At 44.8% G+C, this 26,344-nt stretch overlaps 1 protein-coding gene across 6 annotated transcripts in view; it reads left to right on the top strand.

Annotated features, from left to right (window-relative positions):
* The first annotated feature begins 918 nt into the window (after positions 1-918).
* IRF9 (interferon regulatory factor 9) overlaps positions 919-26,344 on the top strand; it is a 327,420-nt gene continuing 301,994 nt past the window's right edge. For 2 of the 6 annotated variants that reach the window (XM_069633990.1, XM_069633992.1), the window contains exons 1-3: positions 933-1,563; positions 5,035-5,215; positions 16,408-16,591. In XM_069633990.1, coding sequence (XP_069490091.1) covers positions 5,036-5,215; positions 16,408-16,591 — 364 coding nt within the window. In that variant the 5' untranslated portion in view covers positions 933-1,563; position 5,035. Of the gene's footprint in view, positions 1,564-1,764; positions 1,905-5,034; positions 5,216-16,407; positions 16,592-26,344 lie in introns of those variants that run through there. The other 4 variants (XM_069633987.1, XM_069633991.1, XM_069633989.1 and 1 more) reach the window with 4 other exon arrangements.

Below are 26,344 nucleotides of genomic sequence, written 5' to 3'. Positions count from 1 at the left end.
TGTTAGAGTCTGCAGCCGTTCTGAGGCACATGCATGCAAGAGCTCCTTTTATTGGGTCGGGCCATGTCTTAAAAGGGCAATACACTTGGGACGGTCACACATAACATTCAACATTCGTGAGGTCATTCCCTGTGATGTCGCCATTTTATTAATTACTTTATTTTTTTGTATTTTTTATTGTGCTTTAGCCAAAAATGTCGTTTGACATAAACAAAAGGAGAACAAAATATAAAAATAAAATCACATAAAACCTTAATGTTATTCTATAAGTCACCTCAACTCAAGCTCATGTTTTTGTCATCACTGGGTATATCTTTTCTACTAATGATGTTAACTTTATATCATACCACAAGACTGCAGGATCCGGATAACATTTTACTAATTACTATTTTTGGAAATTGAAAATCCTACGCTTTTTGTCCAAAACATGTTGGCATGTGCCTCTACTCTTGCAAGTAACGTATTATGTATTGTGGACGCAATATAAAGGTCCGTAATCACTTATTCCAGCAATGTGTACAATGTTTGTGATTTGTTACAAGCTGTGAGACTCACTTTAGGCAACACAGTTTCTTGCTGGAACTCCGCCAAATATGCCTGTAGTGTTTACTAATGGGATTTCGTGTACAGTTTATGTTGAACCAGAGTTTTCACATGAGCGTGTCTCATCAAAACTTGTTAGCTACGTGTGCAACAGCACGTATTGGTCAGGTGTTTGGTATTTGCAATATATCCACAACAATGTGTTCAAAACAAGGAAGCGACTGCGTCAGTAAACTTGAGAGTGTAAACTGGGCACAGCATGGTATCGGCCGCCTGCTCCAACCCTCCCTCCGCCCTCCTCTCCCTCCGCCCAGGCAGCTCTGGGTGCGTCACGTGATTTCTGGGAAAAGGAGGCCCAGGCAGAGAATGAAAACTAAGCTGCACGAGCCTGCCTAAGAGCCATGCGTGCGAATACAGCGGGGCGGGGCTCGCCGCGGAGGGAAGAGCAACAGCGTTAAGGTGTGAGGAGCAGGGCCAGGGAACAAGTGGGAATAAAGAGACGAGGCGCAGGGTGAAAGAAAGGAGAGCACCTATTGAGGAAAAGAACGTATGCACAGGAGTTCTCGGTGCAGAACAAAAAATGCAAGTGACAGTGAGGCGGGTGTTAGAGGCAGCAGAGTGAGCTGTAAAAAGCATACTCTGGTAAGCAGAGGCGATAGCCTACGGAGGTTTGAGGGGAAGAACATGACGGGAAGTGCAGACGCAGGAGGACCGAGAGTGACGAGCTGAGAAATATCGAGGAGCATTACCTTGACGTGAGGAGCCGAGCTATTGAATGAGGAACAGAGTTAGAGCGGCACATGCAAAGCTCGCGGGGCAGTAACGGGGAGAGAGCGGCATTGCGGCCAACAGGCTCAGCGGGAACCCCGCGCACTGCAGGATTCTCCGGACTTTGCAAGAACCTGAGGCTCAGCAAGAAACCTCGGACGCTGCAGGAACTCCCGCACTTTGCAGGGACCACTGGGGCTGCAGGAGGTTTCTTTGGCTCCAGGCTAATACACTCAACCCAGTCAAATTAAGGTAAGTCCCTTTCTCCTCATCACATGTTCTCTCTGGGCGTTAATGTTGTTAGAAGCCCTCTCTGCTGCCAGTGTTCTGTTATGTTAAAGGTACTTGCATAGCGCACCGTCACCAGCGGAATTGGTCCCCATGCGCCCTGGTGTATCTGTAAACAAGGAGGAGGGCGGGTAGGGTTAGTCTGGAGGAGGGGAGTAGGAGAGTGGGAGAGGCGGTGTGCTGTTGGCCCTTCAGCTCAGTATAGACCGGGCGTCCTGGGCTTTGGTGAAAGTATCGGATTGGGTGAGGCCTCCTGTGCTGTGGATGCTGTCTATGTGTTGATGCGGTGTGGTAAAGTGAGTGACGTGAGTATTGCTGGGAGAGAAATAGTTGTGAGTTTTGTGTGGGTTAAGTATGGGGAAAATTGAGGGTTGGGTTAGTGGGGTCTGTATCCCGGTTCAGCTACTTCTGGTTCCTTTCCGCAAGTGGGTGCTTATTCTGTTTCTCACCTCTGGGTTGGGCTAGTGGTAAGGGGTTACCTGTTCCCTAGCTGTTTGCTGTGATTGGGTCTGTTGGGAATGGCTATAGTTTAGGGTAAGGGTCCTATTGACGGGTCGTCCTGACGTTACTGTCTTCGTGTTGCTAAGTATTACGCCTTTGTGCCTAGTACTGCTTTCTCTCGGTTAGTCCTTAGGTATGTCCTGGGATTTGCATTAAGGTTTTTCTGTCTGTCAGGGTCTATCTCTTAGTTCAGATGTTTTGGTTGTGAGTGTGCCTTTGTGGGTGGACTTTCCAGTTATGATGTGAAGAGCCAAGTTTTGAGCAACTTCCTGAATAGTAGGTGGTTTCTTGTGTTACCTATGTGCTTTGGAAGGTCGTTCCAGGTTTTGCAAGTGTGTTGTCTCAGGGTAATAAAGAAATGAGGGGTCCTCTTTATAAGTTTGGCGGTAACAGTAGAAACTGGTGATATTTGCCAATATTGTCCGTATTTACCACACGCTTGATTATTAATGTGAAATGATGCATAAAACCTTCAATTGTTGCCTCCTCTCAAGAAGTGGCACATGTCGTACACTCTAATAAAACACGGTGCAGTATCTGTGTGGCCCACAACTGCACAGAATACATTTTCATTCCCAAACGAGGGTGAAAAGGCATTATTAAAAACCGCATGCCGGAAAATGTGAACCCCTCACAGACATACAGGAGAATTTCTTCAAATCAGGAAGGAGACATGCGGGTCAATGCATTACTGCTGTCGACTGCAAGTACAGTCTTTAATGGTGTTTGAGGCCTTCTCCTGTGAGTTTCAATCCCTGGGTATTCACTTTGTAACCAGCTCTTTCGGGTGCCACTGTGCAGCCTCTGGGGAGGCCCTGTACCGTTTCTGCAGTTTTGGGCATTTTTGTGTTCAGGCCTGGTCTCTTAATGCTATGGACACTTTCTAAGGGTGCAACAGTTAAGAGATTAAAAAGACAGTTTTAAAAATCGGGGCGCAAGTTGGGCCATGCAGGGTCGGACTGGGGCATAAAAGTGTCGCGGCCACCAATGAAAAAGTGTCCCAGAGTTGCAAATGGCAATTCATTCCTTTTGTGACAGACTGTTTAAATAGTACCTAAGGGGGAGTTTTTTGATACAATGTGATGTAAATTGTGCATTTTAAAGACTATTTATTCAGTAACAACGGTCAAAGGTACTAGACGCATGGAGAAGTAACTTATCAACCTGGCCCACATTGGCCAAAAAAGTGGGCCACTTTGACCAAAAAAACTGGCCCACACTAGCATTTTGCGTTTTTGGTTCGGACATTGACCTATTGCCATAGAGGCTAGTCCAAGTCTGGCCATGTGTGACAATGTCTAATGCCCCTTCAAGTGCCTGCATGCCCACTATCGATTGTGCCTTTTCTTTGTGCTCTCTGGCCTCAGTAGCCCTTGGCATACATAACCTGTGTTTTTGCTCCCCACTGACCTCAACAAATTGTGGAGAAAAAAACTGTAGCCTAGGGGTCAGTGTTGATAAGATTCTTGTACTGGGAATCAAACAGGACGCCTTCACGAGGTGATGTGAGGTGACGAGTGGCCCCAGCTTAACAGGCCCACCTGTAAATATTGCACCAGGAATGTCTTTCCCACAGGTTGCACACGGAGATCTGCAGAAGGTGCAGGAACCCATTGCACTTTCCACCCCACCACCCTCCTCTCAAACCCAGAGACTGAATATCTATCAGTCCTCCGATTCAGAGGATATTTAGCTGTACAAGGACATAAAGAGATTCTTCAGGAGGTGTGAGCCACTAAAAGCTGAGTGGAGCAGTTAATCTGGTGTCTTCATCATTGATAGTACATTGATATGGGCTCTCCTCTGACACAATAGGTTTACTGAGGCTGCCTGTTAATGGATGTTTACTCTCTTCCGCAAAGTGATAGATATGACAGGTAATGAGATGCACATTGAAGTTATTATAAGCATTTATTACGTCCATCAAATTCTCATCAAGTTACATAGTAAGCAGCCCCAACCTAATAACGAAAAAGAAGGTTCTAGATTGGAACCCTCCCGTCCCCTGCACACTGTAAACTACAGTCAAAAGACGGTTAGAGTTTAAAGTCATGGATTTGAAACAGTTATATTAAAAGTGTCCATATACAGAAAATCTTAGAGTCAATTTTCATAAAAAAGGAGAAGAAATACAGATGTCCAATGTCTATGGCTGACTCGTTTCGAGACTTTCTTATTCTTGAGTCGAATTTGAACATTCTCTTTTGTAGGTGTGCTTTCAAACTGATGGGACAGTAGATGGCATCCTGGGTGTGGGAAATTCCAAGAAGGATGACCTATTGGTGGATTTCTGCAAGTGATATCCTTTCAGAGATGCGCATCACAAAAGAAAGGGGTTGGTCATCTGCTGCTACCCTATCAAACTGAGAGGTGGACTGTTCCAGAATCTGTAGCCTGTTAGGGACCTGCATGCACTGGTTGATGGTTTCTGTGAACTTCACGTCAAATTTCACTCTGTTCAGGTCCGGTACCCCAGAATATCTGAGAGCTCATTATGTGAAAAGCGAACAAGAATTAAAATCTTTATGCCCCAACCAGCCATTTCATCAGTCTGCCTCCTTCCATCAAGTCACAACATCTCTCTCCAACAACAGTACCACAATGTTCCATTCAAGAATGGAATGTCTTATACTGTACACTCCATGGGCTACAAACATTCAAGGTCTAAATGGCAGAATAACATATTTACACATGTTTGTAATGGGAGAACAATGTATTTACATGATACAACAACAGGCTTATGTTGTGGCCCCTTTCCCATCAGCACCACAAACCGAGTGCCACGGCAGAGTGCTGGGTTCCCCTGTATAATGTTGGTAGTTCTTAAGCCCAACTAAGCAAGTGTCTGGCTCCATCACTTGCAATCTAATTTTGAGAAGCCTAAATATTGAAGTGATGGACAGACACTGAGTTGACATTCTTTTTTGCCCTCAGGATGGCTGTGGGCTTCGTGCGATCCACACGAAAGCTCAAGCAGTGGATGATTGACCAGGTGGACAGTGACAAGTATCCGGGCCTCGTCTGGGATGACACAAATCACACCAGTTTCCGCATTCCCTGGAAGCATGGTGGAAAACAGGACTTCCGCCAAGATGAGGACGCCGCCATCTTCAAGGTGTGGACTAAGGTGGTGAGAAGATGTATGCTGGGGGTGGGGAGAGAGTGAAGGCCTTGTCCAGTGTTTGGAGCAGGTTTGTGCCTGGTTGAGAGGATGCATGTTCTGAGGTGGTGAGCAATGTGTGCCTAGATGGTAAGTATTTGTGGGTCAGTGTATATATGTAAATATCTGTAAATAATATAATTACTATGGATGTAATTAAAGTCTGACTAGTTCTGTCCCTATTTACTTTTTCCAGTTCCTTGCCCACCTTGTAATCAATGGAGCGCTTTATAAGTCATAGGGGGAATTACACAGTGAGAGAAACGGAGATACAAGGGAGCTAGCAGTGTGGTAGAGGGAAGACAGGCAGTTTGGCAGCAAGGGATCTACAAGCAACCAGGGGAGGCAACAGCGGTGAGCAGATCACCCAGTCTCCATTTACTGTTTTAACTTCTGTATCATGACTTTTTAAAGGTTTGCAAAGTACCCAGCTCTGGGACTGCGTCAGCCACCGATGCGCCCTAAACATATATGCAGTGCTTCTTTACCTAGCACTTTACATTTTCAATAAATCAAAGCAAAATAAAGGTTTATGAGCAGGCATATGCTGGGAGGCAGGTGGAGTGAGCATGCATATGCTGGGTGGTGATCTGTAGTGGACTCCAGGCACCATGTGTGTCCTAGGCAGGTGTTCACAAATATGCTCAGGAATGAGCATGAGTTGGCCAGTGTGGTGAGCAGTTGTAGGTTGGTTTATTGAGTAGATATGTTTCAGTGGTGAGTAGGCCTGTGTTGCTGAATGGAGCAGATGTGAGCCAAGGAGTATGAGGGTGAGCAGGCATTTGCATGTTGATGGGTTGCCGTGGGCTGGGATGGTGTGCAGGTGTGGGATGGGTTGGTGAGAAGCTGTGGGTAACATGCTGAGCAAGTGTGAACTCCATGGAGAGGGGAGGGTGAGCAAACGTTTGTCTATGGCTTTGAGCAAATGTGTTGTTTTAGTTAACCCTGAGCTAGGGTGGTAAGGAGGGTTGATAATTATACTCACACCAGGGTGGTGGGAAGGGATATTCCAGTCAGAGAGGAGGGAGGTGAGGAGGCGTGAGTTGCGGTATTGAGCAAGCATGTGCCTGAGTTGGGGAGAGTGAAGCAGCATTTCTCTTGATAGTGAGTTGCATCTTTGCAGAAAGTTGGCAGTTTTTGGTGAGCACACAAGGAATGAGAGATTAGCACAAGCGGATAAGAGTGAAGATCAGTTGTGGGTTGAGGTGCTGAGTGGAGTGTCAGGGCTGGAATGGTGATCGTTGGTTGGCAAGGGTGGATAACCTGTGTGATCTATGGGTGAGCAGAAGTGGGGCCAAGGTGGTATGAAGAGACAGGACTAGGTGATGAGTAGGCACGGGCAAGGGTGGTGGGTAGATGTGAACCATTGTGGTGGACATGTGTGAGCAGAAGTGATAAACAAGCTCAGGCATCAGTGGTTAACCTTTTTCGTCTTCCAAGATGTCTAATTCCCAGATGCATTACCGACCCACTTAGTAATTATCTGCCATGTCGCCAAGTAACTAACAAGATGACAAAGTAAGTTGGCTTGCCAAGAAGAGGGCATTTTAAACAAGACGCTATAGTTCAGAAAGGGGTCTAGCCTGACTGGGCGGCCAGTGGAGTGAGCGCAGATTAGGGAAAACTCCGAGCAGCAGGCGAGCGGCTGGCTGCACAGAGGCCTTGAAAGGAGCTATACAGCATTTCAGAAGCCCCACTGGAACCGAGATGACAGAGCATGGATTACTATTCTCAGATCTCAGGCCAACATTAATCTCTTCAGTTTCTGCAGCAGTTGTAGCTGGACGATGCAAGAATCATACACGCTACTGAGAGGGTAGCCTTCTCCATTTGTAAGTTCTTTCAGAATTGGTCAATGCAATCTTAGTTGTGTGCTCATTTCTTATGTTTTGTGGGATGTCAACTCCTACACATAGCTCTCTTTTTCTAGTGGAGTCACACAGCCCTAGCATTGTTTTTCCAAATCACCTTTCTTTAACACAGATGCTTAGTTCACCATAACAATCATAAATAAAGCAAAGCCTAGCATCGATGTGGAAATAACCATGTTAGTTTACAGACTAACAAAAACGATAACATCTCCCATTTCTTCCCCATACACCCGTCCCCCACTGATGGCACCTAGAAATCCTCAATCTAGTCTTAATAGGATATCCCTAACACCAATACACCTAGTCGGTGAAAACAAAAATCTCGGCTTCAGGTATGGTTGTTAATTATCTTGCAAAACCACATGCATGAAAGTGCTTTTGGGGCAAAACCGAGTGTTCCAATCATAACATACGTTTTTATACTGAACCTCTGACAACTGTACACTTGCAAAAGACCTGGCAGCTCTCCTCCATAAACCCTCCTAAATATCATCTGATGTCTGTAGTCCAATCTCCCTTTCCAGATCCAGTCTGTCTTGCTACACTTGGGATGTAGGGGACAGCAATAGTACCTTGTAAACATTTAATATGAAACACTTGCCATTGCCCCGATTAAGCATACTCTTCTCCAACCTCGTGAACCTAGATCCGGCTCCTGTTTTCACAGAGCTGTGCATCAGCCAGCACCTAAGTTTTAGGTAGTGCTTGCTTTCTCCATCTTCTAACCTAAACTCCTTCTTACAGGTATTTGACCGCCCCTTTGTGAAACATGTTTCCCAAATTCATACCCCACTCCCTGATTTCCATGACTGAAAAGCTTTAAGGCCAAGTCCAGGGATGAAACTGGATTTTGGAATAGCAAAGCCACAGGAGAATGCAAGGAAGTGAGTCAGAGTCGTGAGGCAACCCTGTCCCAAGTTGCTAGCATGTGCTTTGTGATTGGAAAAGTGGAGGGTGATGGTACTCGATTCTTCCTATGAAGCTAGAGTTCCATCTAAATGTAGTTCCATGTCACTGACTGTTCTAGGAAGACCCACTTTAGTTCGATATCTGGTGTCATTCAGCTCAGCAAGCATCTCAACTGTGCCTCTGTAATATTTATGGATGTTCGGCACCCCAGCCCACCTCTCTCTCCCCCATGTAACAAAACTCTCTTGCTGATCTTTTGGTTCTACCCTTCCAAATTAACAGCAGATTACTCTGTAAAGACTTATGGTCTTCAATAGAGATGGAGATCGGAAGCGGCTGGAAGCAATATAGCAATTAATAATAATAATTGGGGAGGATATTCAATTTAAATAATGGCAATCCTCCAGAGCCAGGACGTTGCTGTTTGCTGTAATTTATTCAGATGCTCTCCAATCTGTTCAAACAGTGAGGGATAGTTAGCCCAATATGGAGATGTTAATTTCGGTGTTAGAAAATTAATGGACTTATTGGCCCAGCGAAATCGAGCTATCTGTATGAGTTTGTCGATAGACTACGGAGGCACAGAGAAATTTAGAATGTCCAATTATGCCTTGTTCACCTTAAACCTAGAGGCTTAGAAGAACCTTGTGATGTCAGCTAGGACTGACGGGAGGGAGGTGTTTAAGTAAATTAATGTGAAGATCATGTTGTCTGCAAAGATGCAAATTCTATGAGCGGTCCCAGCCCACTGGACACCTGTGATGGGCATGTTGCAAATGTGGGAAGCGGAAGGCTCCATCACGAGAGAGAAAATCAGTGGTGAAAGCAGAAAACCTGCTTCGCCCCTCTTGAGAATAGGAGTTTCTTTGTGTGCCTACCATTGACTGGCAACCTAGCTCTAGGGGAGATGCAGTTGTCCAATGCCATTTCTAAGGAGCCCAACCCCAAAGAAACGCTAGGTTGATTCGAAAAAATGTCCAATCAACCCGGTCAAAGGCCTTTTCTACATCCAATGCTATAAAAGCTGCAGAGGTCGTTGACCGGATGAATTTGTGTCAAACAAGTAAGAACCTGCAGAAATTGTCAAAACAATTTCTATTTATTATAATTCTAGATTGATCCGGAGTGATCAACTCTGTAAGACTTTCTAATCTGTTGGCAAAAGTTTGTGAGCACATCTTCACTTCTACATTGCTAAGAATAATGAGACTCTAGGAGGCACACAAGCAAGTGCCATGACCCCTTTTGTAAATGGGAGATGTATCGGACAGATCCATAGCGCTGGCCAACTGGCCTATATTTTTTTAAATTGTTAAACTATTTAGTTAGTATAGGTGACAAAACATGGGCACATTTTTTCATAGAAAGAAGCAGTGAACCCATCCGGCCCTGAAGTCTTATTGCATTTAAGTTGTGTGATGGCTTTAACCACCTCAGACTCCTATAAGGGTCACTCGCTTTCCTCTGCAGAGCTTCTGCGGAGTCACACTTCTGAGAGATAGTCAGCATATGCAGCGCTGTCTAGATGCTTGGCATGCTTTATATCCTTGAAGATATTTTTAAATTCCACTCTCTCTCCTCTACCCCACCCATTTCTCTCCGCCCATCCTCCCACTTTACTGTCCATATAAACTGGTTATTATCCTGGCACTTTAATAATCTCGCAAGCAGGGCACCTGCCCTATTACCTTGCCCACAGAACTGCCTCTTCGCTCTCAGCAAAGCTCCTTCTGGTGCATTTATTTAGAGTACCTGGAGTTGACTTCTCAACCCCACCTGTCACCTGTATGTTCACAAAGAGCCATCCTTCTTGTGCTGTCGCTCCATGGCTCTTTCATCCCCCATCAAGTGCTTCTCACGTCAAGCTACTAATCCTCTTCAAATCTTAAGCTACTAATCCTCTTCAAATCTTCTGCCATCCGAATAAGCCTCCCACTTGCCACCAATTCCAAAGCATCCCATTTATCTGCAATGGACATCTCAGAAATATTGTTTGTTTTCCAATACTCTTAGGTAGACGGTAAATTTTCTACCAAGCGGGTCAGATCTCTAAGCACCAAACTCCCCTCTCCCTTGCCCCACCTCAACACTCCAGGGAAAGTGCCAATGTCACATGATCTGAAATAGCAATAACACCTGTCTGCGTGCTTTGTAATCTGTTGCTCTTCTGAGTGGACAGAAACATATAATTGATACGATATTAGGCGTGATGCATGTGGGAGTACAAAGTGTATCCCTCTTCAGTATTCTCTGCATGTGACCAAGCATCTACCAGCCCCATGCCATCGATCCTCTTCTTTAACTTTCAAGACATCACCCCTGTTACCCCAAATCTCGAGCCAGTAGACCGTTGTCTATCCCGATCCAAGACCAGATTGAAATCTCTGGCACATATGATGTTGCTCTGTGCACTGGCCTCCAGCTCCTTTAGAAAGTCTCAGAGAAAGGCCTCTTGTTTTTGCTTTGGTGCATATACCAACAGCAAGGCAAGTGTGCAGCCATGTGCGCTGCTAGTGATAATGCAATATCCCACCACCTTTGTTAATCACAGACTAATCTACAGTGAATGGAAATTGACCACTCATACTTTCTCAGAGCCAATATCTGAGTGTATCTGCAGTGGAAAATTCCTGTGCAGTTCTCTTATCAGGTTCATCTCCTGAAGAAAGACACCTCTTCTTCCTCCTTAGCTATTTCACTAAAGAACCTTTTGCGTTTCAGTGTAGAGTTGAATTCCCTATAATGTAATAACTGTATTTGAATCCTTGTGACTTGTTCTTGTATTCCTCCTGCACAGTATTGGTTCACCGGCATCCAAACTAACACCCCATAAAGTACCCTTCCTTGCTATGCCTGAGCTCCTCCCTGATCTTAATTTAAGATCATAGGTGCTGTGAGCGAAAACCTCATTTCCTGCTCATTAATCTCACGAAGGTACATGGTCCCCTACTCCGACCAATCCATGGGCATCGGCAATTCCCCAATCCTGTCCTCCTCGCCTCTCTCCTTCCCACTCTGAGAAGAGAAAAAACAGTTCAGCAGCCAAAAACAAAAACCAGCCCATACATGAATCAGTCATGCGCCCCAAAGACTTGCACAGATCCCTACAGCTTCCACTCCCGAGAGTCCAACATCAACCCCAAGAACAGCAATTCTTGGTTAACAGTACAGACACAAAATCCTTAGATGACCCACTATCATCGTACTACCTCCCCCACATGTCTTCTTGTCCTGTCGCCTCCACACGTTTGTTTTCTCTACAAATGGACCACACATCTCCCTTACAATCAAAGCCCCTATTTTTCCGATACTGTAGGGGAGCAAGGGTAGTTGCATTAGGTCACAAAAATGTCAGCTTAGAAACCCAATTCGGTACCCACTTGACCTACACCAGAGTATCCCTAGAACAGCACCCTGCGTCATCCAAATACAAAACCAGGTCTTGCAATTGTAGTAAAATTGGGTCATGTAGTTCCAGGGCCACCCCATGAACATGTCTATTCTTCTGCTCCCTTTAGTTTCTCAGAATTTGGCATCTCCCTTTCCTATTGCAACATCTCTAATCAGTCCTGCAGCCTGCATACTGTCACATCCTTTTTGCCTTGCTAGCGTGTAGGACGAAGGTGAAAAGCCATCTGTAACTGATGTCGCGACTGATGAGCTCATCAGTAATGAGCTTCAACTTCTGTCTCTGTGCAAGTTTGGAGTGGGCTATATCATTATATAGACATACTTCACTGTCATAAAGGGGATCTTTCCTTTTGTACGAGCTTAAGACATAGAACCTCACAATGAGTTTGGTGATATTTCAGCAGTAAATCTGCTGAAATACCACCAAAGTCAATTACCGTTACTGCCAGGATTACAAGTGGTGGTAGGGCACGTCCCCATTTTTGTCCTTAGGACCTCAAGAGGATTTTGGTGGAATTACTGTCAGCAGTAATTCCGCCAGCGGTTATTCTACAGATTTAGCACATTTTTGGCAGTAAGGTGGAGGATTTGCTTGAATTATCCTCCAACATACCACTAAACTCGTAGTATAGCAGGGTGATAGTGCGGCGGTAACGTGGCAGTAACAAAGCGGTAATGGAATTACTACAATTTTTACTGCACCTCCTTACTCGTACTGAGGCTCATATAGTCATAGTTTTTCTTTTGTCGTGTAATCATGTATTTTCGACCAGCCAATCCCTTTGTCAATAACTTAATTGGCCCAAACTGTAGGCACTGTCACTGGCCCTGACCGCTCCTTGGTCTTGACCTAAAATCAATGAGAACTGTAATCTCACACACCTCTTATTATCCTGAAGTGCTGAACTCTTCTTTAGGAATTTGATTAGAATGTTCTTGCACCTTATTTGGTTTTCCAAATCTTCACATTTCTCATGAAGTTCACACACTGTATCTTTGAGCAAGTTGACCACCCCAGAGCTCGAATCTACGACAGAACGGATCTCACGCTGATTGATCTTTGCCCGATTAATTTGCTCGCAGAGATCCTGATTCTCTCCGTATTCTATGCAATCGACTTTGCAAGGTCTGCTTTCAAGAGATGGACCTCGCTGTGCAGAGTAACCTTTAAATCATCTTTCAGGGCTGGTAGAGAGGCTTGAAATATCTGTCTTGACAGTGAATCTGAAGCTCTCCCCTCTGCAGGTTTCCCATTCATGGCGGGCTCTGTGATGAGACCCTTTGTCTGATGAGGCTTTGTGAATCACCTTTGTCCTGCATGTTCCAGAGCTTCTCATTGGACCCTTCCCCACTCTTTTTCGCTTTCTTATCAGACATTGATACTTGTTATGTTATATTGCATTTATATAGCGCCTTACATACCATTGGTATGGTCTGAAGGCGCTGGTAGGTTGAACGCCCTTGGGAACCGAAGTTCTGGTCAGTAGAGAGAGTAGAGAGTCCAAAGGTGCGTGTGCGCACCAGGTATGTGTGTAGCTGGTGCAGAATCCATGTAATGGCTGCTTCATAGCGGTAGGTGTGGTGGTTGAGGTCAGGAGTATGTGTTCGTTCTGGCAGGATTTATCCAGACCGAGTGTGGCTGCGTTAGGCCTGAGGAGAACACCTGGCTGGGGGTGTGTAACCAGCAGTGTTTAAATAGAGTGATGGGGAGTGAGCGGGAGATGTTGATATGAGAACGGTTATACCGAATGGTGTCATAGTATCACTGTGTTCTAGTTGAGTGGTGGTGTAAGGAAGAGAGTAAGCGTGGGGTGTGATATGATGGGATGTGTGCTCTTTCAAATGTTCCCTGCATTCCAAGGCATATTATGTACGTCACGCAATTCTATGCGATCTTCCCACACTTACCTATTGTTGGCTTCTTGCTTCTCCTGCGGATACCTGCAGATACGATCTGGTGCCGTCTTTGTTGGAGTCGTCCTTTGCCTCAGGTCCTTAGCCGATGGGCTGCCGGGCAGAGGGCTGCCCTGGGAGGACTGGCAGTGAGTGCAGATCTTCTTGTTAGGACCAATCAGGGGAGGAGGCGGGCTGGGCTCGAGGAAGTAGGAAGAGGGAGCGGGGAGGGAAGGGGAGTGAATCAGGGGGCTCTGGCAATGTGGATTGCCTTAGTTTTACAGAAAGAGATCAGGGCGTTTTGGGCACAAAGAGCAGTAATACGGGGGTCGGATGCACAAAAAAAGAGGATTCACTCACCAAAGAAATTTAAAGGCAATGGGAGATTTGCTCGAAGAGCGGGTCTTGGGGAGTATGCACACACAACTGCTGGGCCAATAGGCGGGCGGATGGGCGGGACTAGGGAAACCAGGAAGCTGGTGGAGAAGCAGGGAATGCGGGAGGCGAGATCAGGGCGTTTTGGGCACAAAGAGCAGTAATATGGGGGTCGGATGCTCAAAAAGAGGATTCACTGCCTTTCACTTGATAAATACTCAGGAGTAGTGTAAGATAAGCAGAAATTCTCCCACTCATATATGGTGGTTGTGTGCAGCCTCTGCTAAAACTTCTCTACTTGCAGTCTCAACATAGCAGTCTGTACCTCTCCACTCATGCTGTCCCTCCTGAAGAACACCCTTTATGTGCTTCATGTGGTTCTTATGTATCTGCATACGCCAGGTGAGTGCCTGCATGGAGTGCCAGACAAATAATTCCCACAGTACCGCCACGTGAACATGGCGGTCGGCTATGCCAAAAAAATGAGGCTATAGTTTGGGCCATACCACTTATCTTCAAGTCAGGTGCTGGTCACCACTTAGGCAACCACCCCTTGTGGTATTCCTGCTAAAGAATCCCGGAGTACTCTGGCATCGAGCTGGTGTCCATGTGCAACCTTTTCTCATTTGCTCCCATGGCCCCATCCTCTACTGCTGTGCATCTAAAGTCTTTTGCCGTGTCTCAGCACCTGATGGATGTCACAGAGGATGCCACCTTAAGCAATTCCTCTGCTGCCTGGCGGCAGTCACAACCCGTCTTTGTGGTCCTCTCCCATAACCGTCAGGTTGCGGTAGGAATCAACAGACATTTCCCAACCAATCAGAGGACGGAGGGGGCACTGACTGAGACAATCTAGAGAAAGCAGGGGTACTAAGGATCATTAGGGATGGATCTCAGCAGGTACACTCAAGTCTCAGCACCACCTTAGTCACACCCGCCCAATGCTAACATTTTTATACATAAAGTCTTAAGTCTTCAAGATTATCCTGACTGGCAAAGCTGCTGTAGAATCTGTTTTCATTCCCAAGGGGCAAGGGGTTTTTATTTTCCTTTGGATCCATTAATTGGATCATACCAAAGCATTGAGCTCTATGGGAAACCTTGTCTGTTATGGCTTTTTTGGGAGAGAGCATGATTTCCTGATGGTGAGCCTTTTAGTTTGGGGTCTGTAATTATGAATGTTTCATTTTATTTATGCGCGTCATGCCACTGATGGCTTTCATTACACCAGATTTAATTTTTAAAGAATAGCGGCACCTTTGGAAGAGGTGCTCAATGAAGCATGGGATAGGGAATAGACATAAAATGAGTGGTGTGGTGGTGTGAGATAAGAGGGGAGCCAAGGCTGGCCCTGGTAGGAAGCAGACAGAGTCAGGGATGGCAAGTAGACATGCGCCATGGGGGTGGAGGTAAGCAGATGTGGGTGATCCGATTTGGTTTGAGGTATTGCATGCATGGGCTATGGTGATGTGGAGGAGTGGACCTGGTTTGTAAGCAGATGTGAACTAAAGAACATGTATTAACTTGGATATGTGTGGGGTGTAATATTAGGCTGGCATGTAGAACATGTGTCGCACTGGTGATGAATAATGTGGAAATGTGGATAAAGATGGTGAGGGTGTGGCAGAGCGTGATGCCGGAGAAGAGAGCAGTTGTGGGCCCAAACATGATCTGGAGGCAGGTTGACATGGAGGAAGCTGCTAGTAGGGGTGATCAGAAGTGTCCGCGTGATGGGAAAATGCGGGTGGGTGCAATGATGAGCAGGCATAGGGGATCCGGTGATTAGGGTTGTGAGCAGGCACAGCAGGGATCGAAATAAGAGTTGGTGCCCCAGAGCAGTGGCCTGTGTGTATAGTACATCTCCTGGTGAGCAAGAGCTACTTCTAGAGAGCAAGGTGCAAATATCTAATAGTGTGAAGCAAATATAACTTCAAAGTAACAACACGTTTCCTTTTAGTATAATGACACCTTTGATGCCACATGGTTTTTGAGCACATTCTAGCGAACCCCAAATGTAGTAATGTAAAGAAATGGACCCCTTTCTAATCCAGGTCTTAATGTTCTATCCATTAAAAGCAATGAACAAATTGGCATCTGTGCAGTGTTATTTCTAAGATGAACACCTGATTAAATTCCAAAAAGCAAACAAGGTCACTTGGGCATATTGCATAGGAAAAAACAGCAATCACTGTTCAAATGAGGTTACGATAAAAGCAACCTATACACACAAATAAAATGCCTATTTATGGGCATTCCTGCGGCCAACACAGGCGTAATGTTTCATGGATATATTTGTATGACACCAGTTGTCTTGGTTTCAAAATTAGTAGTCTGTGTTAAGCTAACAAGGAACAAGGCTCTTCTAGGTTACAAGGTGGAGCCAAATGACTGCCAGAGAGTGGGATAGGTTGCCGCTCTGAGGATCTTGGTGGTAAGTAGGTATAGGCTAGTGTGAGTGAGCAAGTGTAGGCTAGCAATTGTCGGCTTGGTTGTGAGGTATGTCTATGCAGTGAGGTCAAAGGGTACTGGACTAGCAGCAAAGGTGCTAGAGGTAGTAGGATGAGAGGTGTTGGGAGCAAAGGTGGATGGAAGAGTTGTGAGGTGAATTTGTGGACAATGACGGCGGCCACAGGTTTTGTGGTAAGCTTTTAGGTGAGAAGTTAAATAACTATGTGTTCTGTTCTTCAGGCCTGGGCGATTTACAAGGGCAAGTACAAGGAGGGACAGAAGGTGGAGGCTGCCATGTGGAAGACTCGGCTACGCTGTGCCCTCAACAAGAGTCCAGAGTTCGCAGAGGTGCCAGAGCGCTCTCAGCTGGATATCTCAGAGCCATACAAGGTGTACCGCCTGGTCCCACCAGAGGAGCAGAATGGTGAGAGCCATAACGAGGAATGAGAAGCTTTACGAGGTGCAAAAGACAGCGCACAGAAGGGATGTGTGGGTTTAGCTTATCAAAGGGTAGAAGGGGGAAAGGGAATCTCAGAAGAAAGCAGGGGTGTTGCTAGGTCTGGAAAAGATCTGGGGCTACACTAATGTCGGGACTGTCGGGACTCGGGCCTAGCTAGCCTTGTGGTTGTAGCTCCTGAGCTCCTATCTGGGGCTACAACCAAAAGACCCAGGGCTATAGCCCCCTCAGCCCCCCCTAGCAACGCCTCTGGAAGAAAGGATTAACTCAATAAGATGTTAGACCTTTCACTACCCCCAAGTCCTAGAAGGAAGGCATTAATATGAAGGAAGTGAGATTGTGCCAATGAAGAGGTAAGGAATTGGACTGTGGGGATGAATTATGGCACCGAGAGTTGTTAGGTTGGAAGAGCTGGCTGGTATTTATCAGAAAATGTCACTATTGTTAGAGGATTTTTGGGGTTTTTTTTTAGTCGAGGGTGACTTGTGGTTTCTGTTGGCACATGGTGTGTGTAATGGTACTTGCGGTGCATTTGATGGCCCCTGCTGTCACAGTCCATGAATTTCTCTCTTTACATGTCTTATGCATTCTCTCTTGGCATTGGGAATGTGGTGATTTGTGCTGCATGAGTCATTATATCTATACATGCTGTCCCTTATTCACCCATGTAATAGTTGCATCCAGCATTGTGTTGTCCTTTAGAAAATATCGAAATATTATGGGCATCAAATACGGCTGTTTCTGTAACAATACTCTTCTATGATGTTGCATCCCTACAGAGAGGTGACAAACCAGCCCCATTTACTCCATAAAACTAGACAAGTGCTTCCCAACAAACACAAATAGGGAGCAAAATACTTCCAGAAATTAGGAAACAAGGAGCACATAGGAACTGTCCCCTGTTCCACCCATACCCTCCACGGATTTGTTCACACCAGTAACAGCACAGCATTGCGGGAGGAAGGAGAGCTACTTTTATTTCTGCCTGATCTGAGGTGGAATTTTAATTTAAAATGCAACTTTTAATTTGCATGATTTACTACGTGCAAATAAGTGAGGATTACAGTATATCTGCTTTAAAGTCAAACTATATTTGTCTAACAAAATCCCCGTGGGGAATGGAAATGACCTTTTTAGTCCCTAAAAATTATTTTAGTCCTTAAACATCCTTTTACTCCTAAACTAAAAAGGGAGTGAAATACTTCTATCTAAGGCCGTGTAATTTCTGGACATGATATCCAACTAACATGTGCTGTCGTCAATTTTCTGGACTCTATTCTCTCGCGCTCTGATTCTTAATTAACTAAGCAACTAATTTTCTTCTTTTTTGGCATTGGCATTCATAGAATGTGATACGAGCTGTTATGCTCCTAGTCACTCAACCACAGACCAAAGTTTTAGTTTTACTTACTTTGATATCCGGACCTGACCTTTGTATGATTATGTATTCTTTTGGTCTGAACATAAGATAGCTATGTTGTGGAACCATGACGTAATGTGATTTGCTAGTGCATCTAGTTGTCTGGTTGTAAGACGTTCTCAGACGTATAGGCTCGCTTTTATGTAACAAAAGTTATGGTTGAGCGACTTTTTCTTTTAAGTTGTGATCCTATAGCTGAAGTTTCAATAAAATAAAAAAATTTAAAAAAAGGGAGTGAAATACTTCTACTTGAACATATTATTTGGAGTACCGGTGATGTTAATTAGAAACCCACGAAGCCCACAACTCAACACCCTCGTCAGAGTGTTTTTCCCATCATCCTGTTGAATATGAAGCAGCAGCGGAGAAGAACAGCCCTGCAGAAAGCACCACTGAGGTTATTTTGCCCAATTTCAGAGTTCATTTCTATTTTATATGCACATGGCATGGTCCATTCTCAGTCTGTTTTCCCCCTGTTGGCTGAAAGTGGGCCATGTTGGTTGACCAACAAACATTGCTGCCTTGAGACCCTGAAGCCTGTGAATATTGCTGGGGATACTTTCCAAAACCTCACAAGAAAAAGTGGTGGCCCAAATGTACTGCATCATCAAGTCATTATTTGTTATTAGCACAGGGTAGTCATTTTTTTTATTTATTTCAGTTTTATTGACTTTTTCAAATATTATCAAACACCATACAGCCAAGTATAAGACATGAGCAAAATTCCAGAATGCAGTGACTAACTAGTGGTATTGACTGAATGCCAGACATGTGAACTCGAGAAGCAGTCAGTGAAACAACAGAAATAATTTCTTTCCCAGCAAGACCTTTTTCACCAGGCACACCAACCTAATCTAACACAGCAAAGGAAAAGGTAAAACTTGGAACACAACTTTCACTTTTGTAAAGAAAAACAGTGCCCTTTTACATTGCACCTAAAGCAAGGGTCAGCATACCCTGGCTCTCCAGATGTTTGGGCTACAACTGCCATCAGCCCTAGCCAGAATATTCCTTGGCGAGGGATCTTGGGAGTTGTAGTCCAAAACATCTGGAGAGCCAAAGGTTGCAGACCGCTGACCTATATAAAGCAAGCTCATGCTAAAACTGTTTGAGTTCAACCAAGTTTACAATTAAAATGCTACTCTTAGAAAAACAACCGTATTATTAAAATATTGTACACTGAAACATATTAAATATAATAACAAATGTTGTGTCCTTTACTCATTATGAAACGATCATGATTTACTTCAACACATCAAACCCAAAATCTTTATTGCTACTATTATATCGAGGGAGGGCACATTATCGCTTGGCATAGTAACTCTTTCCCAAGTTACGGCCCTCTGCTTTGCATCGACTATACATTTGCAGAAGGTCATTAGCCTGCCATAATGACCCCTCACCTGGTCTCCAAGGCTATATTTATTGTGGACAGTGGAGACTTGCAGACGAAAGGGGCAGTTTCAACATGGAATAACTCCATAAGTAGAGAAAACCATTTCAGAGCATACAGCTTTGAAAAGCGTTATATACAGTGCCTGCAGTGAATATTTCCGTCCCCATCTACCGACAGGCTCCATAATATAGAGATATGTTCAGGGCACAACTGCTACAAGCATAGGTCTAGTTTTTTGGTCTGCCAGTAGGATCAGTGCTCCACATCCTCAGGGTAAAAGTGTCAGGGAAACTCTTCATTGCCATAATTTCCAAACCTACAAAAAGCATTCATTGTCTTCATCCACAAAAGATATCCAACTGATTTCTTTCACACTAAAAACTTTGACGTCAAGAGGCTGCATGCCGCAGATAAGAGGTACTTTCCTTTTTTAGCTTTCACCATTTTAAAAGAAGAACATTTCAACAGACCCAATACAAAGGTAGTCTGCAAAGAGATTGTATGTAGTATGGTGGGCTTAAAAACAACCAGTAGAACATGCCCTAGAACCAAAACCAAAGTAGACATGGATTTGCAACATTTGGTCATATTTATCCTCTCAATTAAGATGACCCATGATCATGAGGGGGTGTGGAATGTCTGGGATGACTATGTGGTGGAATCACTGCATGGAAAGGAAGCCTGGCCAGCAAGACTCTATGCCGGATAATTTAACTCCATCCGAAAGCGAAACCTTCAAACAAGTCTTTCCTAGAACTAGCTTCCATTACACCAGCCTTCCCAAGGGCTGAGAACAAGTGAAAACTAATCCCTGGCAAGAGGAATTGATAAGGGAGGCACAGAGAGAAAGATTGATACATATCACAGCCAGTGAACACTCACACAATTCTGGAGCATCAGCCCCCCCTCCTCCAGATAAAGAATTTCACATACTGCACATCTTGGGTAAAAAGGTATGCACTGCTGGAGCACAGACATTTTCTGAGGCTAATATTTCACAGCTTGAGTAGACCATAATGATTGTGGCCTCCAGGTTAATATGTAGGAGGTCTTCCACTACTTTCTAGCAGAGCGCTGTCAGAGTGGTGTGTCAAGAAAGAAATATAATATATTGTTTCACACTTAGGACCTCATTACAAGTTTGACCGTAGTGGTAAAACATGTGGTTTTTGTTAATACTGCAGCTTTTACTGCCAAACTACAAGTTTCATTGCCAAAACTCTTAAAAACCGCCGGTTTTGTTGAGGAGGTAACTACTTTCACACACCCATGCCTTATAGCCTGGGACTCCAAAATAGGGAATAACTAAAGTTCTTGCGTTACTCTAAATCATGCAGATCAGTCCCGCTCCTGCATCACAACACATGCTGTCATTTTATTAGAGTTTGCCCATATTTCCAGAGAAAAACCAGGCAATTCCAGCAAAATATTAGCCATCCAAAATGCTGCCCACACACACACACTGGCTCCAACACATATGTTTCTGTTGTTTTATTAGCAGCCATAGCTGCTCATAAACTCCTCCAGTTCTGAACACTAAAGCACCAGTGTTGAGATGGATTTCCAATGGTGGGAGAATTTTGGGAGGCCACCCTATTAAAACCAGCAAGTTGTGTTTCACCACTCCTCTCCGCCATACAAATGATTGAATATGAGCCGAAACGTGAATGAATGGCATGAAAGCCTTGCGCAAGGCTTTTACGTCATTCATTCACGTTATATGCTCATAGAAGAAGTTAGCCAAAAACCCAATCAAGGTAAGGTAGCAAGGCTTATATCAGGAAGGGTGTGAGTGGTCTACAGCTACAATGAGTCCACAAAGAGCAACACCAGTAATTCCAGTTTGACAGTAAAAATATAAGCCCACAATTATTTATTAACCCTTTAGTTTACACACAAATCATAAAAATCACATGTAAATATTGTCACGCAAAACTTTATAAGAAATTATAAACATCCAACCTTAAGAGGATTAAAATTGCATATGAATGAATTACCAGTGCAATACAGGTGAGTAGTCAGATGGATAGAAAATAGATAGAACTCTTTAGAATCAACCCAAAACCGCTTCCCTCCATCTTATGAAGTCCAATCATAAGATGGTTTGGGGCTTTTTGCCCAAAAGTCACCACTTGCAAAGAATATACTTCTTCAAAGAAATTTGTATAGGATTAGCAATGCTAGTGGTTATGATTAATAAGAGTTCCAAAGTTTGATAAAAGTTCCAGTACAGTTCAGGTGAGTTCTGAGCTCAATCTAGCACACCAGGACAGGCCTAGGGAAGGATCCTTAACACAGGATACACTTCTAAAGGGCAGGTCAGCGTGAGTTAGTTTCAGGACCTTACGCCCTTCTTACCCTATGAGAGACAGGAAGGGAAAGCAACAGGTGTGTAGACTTACCTCCCTGGCTAAGAGTTCTTCCGATACCACGATTGGAGGTTCCAGACCTTGTTCCAGGCTTTTTCTTTTGTTCTTGCTCCTACCGTGAATGTCATCTAGACAAAAGAAATACTTTGTTTAGCTGGATTTAGTTTCGGTCGGTTGTGGTGCGCGGAATTGACTCCAGGCAGCTTCTAGTTGAATACGCAAACAAAGGCAAGTGAAAACATCTGTGGGAGAGATGACCACAGGACACCTCAGGGACATGAAGAAAACAAGATCCAACGAAGGTCACCAAGGTCAGGCGGCGACAGGCGATCATACAGCAGCAAACACAATCAGCCCAAGCACAGCTTGCCTTGTAGTGAGATGGCTAAACATGCAGGAGCAGGTGACTTGTGGTACAAGATGAAAATCTGCCAAGTTTCAGGACTCTACTCGGAACGATGGCGGCAGCAGTGAAGTAGCCCAGGATAGAGCTGGTCATTCCATTTGATGGTGCAGGGACTCTTCCAAAGGCTCAGCCGGCACATATTCCGAAGAAGAGGTTGAAACTGGTTGTTCCCACTGGTCCAGTAGTCAAAGCACCAACAAAGTCCTTTTTGAAATAAAGACAGAGGAGCAGTGCTTCACTGGGACAACACTGGAGTCAATGTTGGTCAGCTGCAGTGGTTGTCTTCGAGTCGTCAACGCCTGCTCCTCTTCGTAGAAATGTTGGTTAGAACCATGATCTGAGGAACAGTTGCAGGAGCCCTCTTTTTATCCAAGATTATGGCTGGGAGAAAGCCCAGTGGTACAGATCTGCACCATTGAAACAGCCAGTGGCTATCAAATCATTAATAACCAACCTGTCACCGCATCTGCCCAGCAATAGACTGTTTGGCACCAAAGATGTGGATTGGGGGCCAGACCGTCCAAGTCCCCTTCTCTGGCTCACACACACAGCACCCCTTAGCCTACGAAAGCCACCGCTTTCTATGGGAAAGGGATTTCCATATAAGGCGTTCCCTTACCTGAGAAGGCAGGATGATGGTCAAAGAACAATATGCAAATTAACAAGGGGGTCCTGGGAGTCCCTCTGCCAGACATTAGTCCTGGTTACGAGAGACTTACCCAGAGTCTTAAGCTCACTATATTTATCTCTCTCTGGGTAAGTCTCTCGTAACCAGGACTAATGTCTGGCAGAGGGACTCCCCGGGCCCCCTTGTTAATTTGCAAAGAACAATATGGCCATAGAACAAGCAAAAAAACCTTGCGGCACAGCCACTTTAGGCTGCTAGCCACCTTTTCTAGCCATTCACAGTAAATGCAAAAGTGCACTACTAAAATAACAGATAAATGGTAAAAATATTACAGCTGCCACTAGCTTGTCTAAGGCACATTTTAAAAGTAACCAAAAAGCCATTATATAAAAAGATAAAAGCATACAAAGTATCCTAACTGCACTTCTCTGTAATGTGATGTGTGCAATTGTAACAATATAATAATTCATAAAGAGAGACATAGGCCCTCATTATAACTCTGCCAGTCTGGAATTAATGCGCTAGTTTTCCGTTTACCGGAACATTTCTGGATCGGTAGAGTACAAGCCAAGAGCTGGAGCTAAGTCAGACACCCCACCGGCAAAAAACATGCAGTATTACAGGCACCGGTATAATACTGGCAAATCACCCCATGAAGTCCTATGCACTCCATGGAATGGGGATTTACCTACCAATGCTGGCACCTGTAATATGCTGGTAATTCCAGCATATCAGACGCTGGTAAAAATAGGTCCATTTGTTGGTACCCCGCTGAAATTACTATGGGATACCGGCAAACTAATAATCAGGGCCATAGTCTCTCGTACTGACAATCTTAGGGACTAGTCAGTTTCCCTATAAGAATGAGCAAAACAGGCAAGCGAAGTAAAGCAGAAGAGTTTACTTACATCCCATCCAAAAAGCCGGGCCATGGTTCAAAATAAGCAATAAGAAAGGGTGTTCCATAGAAATCTAAGGAGGAAAGGTGCAAAAAGAAAATCTTTCCATAAATGCCACAATGTTTTATGTGCTTTCTGCTGGCATACAGTTACTGCCCCAGCATTTGTATGTCTGTTCATAACACAGATACTGTATTGTATTACTTCTAATGTATTTTAATGTTGAATTTCATTATACACTTGTCAATGACAGCTGCTGCTGCAAAATAATTATTTTAAAAAGCTCTCTGGTCCCAGCCCAAATCCCGGTGCCTGAATGCATGTGACTGGGCAGAATGTGTGGCCAATGGCTATCCATGAATGGATAGCCACTGCCGCTTTGAATGATGCAGGTCCTTAGCATTGGTGGACCTGCGCATGCTTCCAGTCCAAATCCTGGAGGACAAAAGGAGGACTCTCTAAAGCAGTTGACCAGCACCAATTCCAGGGAAGCCCTGTTCCACTTCCTGATCTCAAGAAGACTGTTGCCGGTGCTTTGACCCTTGGACCACTGGGAACAAACAGTCTCACCCCTGCTCAAGTTTCTGCGCCTTCAGAGCCTTCGGAAGTGTCCAGGGACCAACCAGTGGACTGACCAGATCTCTCCTGAGCTACCTCTATGCAGCCATTGCTGTCCTGAGTACACCCTTGAAACTTTCAGCTTTCTTTCATCAACAGAAGCCGTGCAGGGCCTGCTCCTTTGTTTGCCCATTGAAGATCGCCTGTCGCCGCTGTTAAGATGGATTTGTAGAGTCTTGCCTGGTGGGCAGATTGTAGGAGGCCAGCCTAGTTAAAGTTAACAGGAAAACTCTGAGAGGGTAGCCAACCCCAATCGTGGCTATTCTCAGGAGAGTGTGAGTGGGATCAGGGGTCAATAATGAGTCCACGCAGTGAAGTACACAATAATTCAATTTAGACAGGTAAGTACAATATTACTATATTTTTGTATAGGCCCAAAAGCACACACTAAGAAATTAAATAAGCAGGTAGTAATATCACACAATACTCAATTATCAAACATATATAGAGTCACCTTTAGGTTTTTAGGAATGCATACAATAAATTAGACAACTAAATGTAGGTAAGTAGTGATGCAGTGGAATGAAACTAGTTCACAAGAATTATACCATGACTTTAAAAGTCCAATCCCTCTGATGTATGGGGCCTTGTGCCCAAATGTCACAAAGCTTTCTTAAGTGAGGGGACTGATGTAGGAAGAGTTCTTGTGGTGAGCAAAATGTTCCAGAAGATATTGAACAAAGTTACAGGTAGGTAAAATTGTACTCCTGTCTTTTAGATAAAAGCTATTAGATCTGACTTTCAAAAAGCGATGGAATGGAATAACCAATTCTAAGGTTTATTCTAAGGAGAACAGGGGGAGGTGATTGGGTTGCAATTACTTATCCCCCTGGCTCCGATTTTCCCAGATGACTAGACGGGTCTACTGGAGGTTGCTGGAGGTAGTAGGTGTTCTCGCTGTTGGTTCCAGTGAAAGGTGCCCAGAAGCTACGGGTGCAAGGATTCCTCCGGTCAGTTCCAAGAGCAGAGTGCAACCCTGTGTGAAGATGAAATGCCAAAGACACTGATGCAGACCTCCTCAGGCCACTACAGAGGACCGGGGAAGGCGAGTTTCAGTGAGGGCTATGGCATACGGGTGACGGTAGGCATCTTGCAAGTCACGGTTGAAGAAGAACTTCAAGAGCAGGATTCCTTAATGCTGGGACGCTGAAATTCGGCAGAAAGGCGACTTATCAGAAAAAGTAGGCGACCATGGACGTTACGGCAACGAACGCGGAACAGTGAAGATTTTATTCTTAGGTAGTCCACTGGAGAGCTGGTCTGTCCAACTGGTGGTCCAGGGACACTTCCTATGGATCAGAATGGCTGGATCCTCGAGAATGCATCAAATTCGTTGGTCCCACCAGTACAAAGGTTGAAGCACTGCAGAGGGCTTTCGCAGATCAGGTAGACCAGCAGAGCTTCACCGGGCCAAATGCAGAATGGGGATGCTGGAGATCTTCGGGAGTCGACCACGGATCTTCAGTCGGCTGCTCTTCTACTCAGGATATTTGGCCCCAATGCTGAACTCCTGAAATGGCTGCAGGAGTCCTCTTTTTATCATAAATCCTGTCTAGAAGCAAGACCAAGCCCACAAATGGTAAGTATCTGCACCATTCAAACAGCCAGCAGTGGTCCAGTCTGGCACCACAGATGTGGAGTGGGACTAGACAGTCCCACCCACTTCTTGAGCCACACGCACACTAAGGTGTCACTAGCATGACCTCATATGGGATTTCCTGACCTGAGAAGTCAGGAAGAATGCCAAACAATAGTATGGCCAAAGAACAAGCAAGCATCTCGTGGTGCAGCCATTTTAGGGCACTAGCTAAAATAAGTAGCCATATGTGGTAAACACGATTGTGCACACTAAAAATAATGGACAAAATTGAAAAAAGGTCATTGCTGCCACCAGCCTGTCTTTAGGCACATATACAAGTAACCGAAAATCCCAAGTGTACAAGACTAGGGTGATTCAAAAGTATCCCCACTGCATTGCATTGTA

Source organism: Ambystoma mexicanum, chromosome 13 (genome assembly GCF_040938575.1).
Source record: "Ambystoma mexicanum isolate Mex_15411 chromosome 13, UKY_AmexF1_1, whole genome shotgun sequence".
NCBI lineage: Eukaryota > Metazoa > Chordata > Amphibia > Caudata > Ambystomatidae > Ambystoma > Ambystoma mexicanum.
Note: the sequence above shows the minus strand (reverse complement) of the source record. Positions and strands in the feature narration are given on the sequence as shown.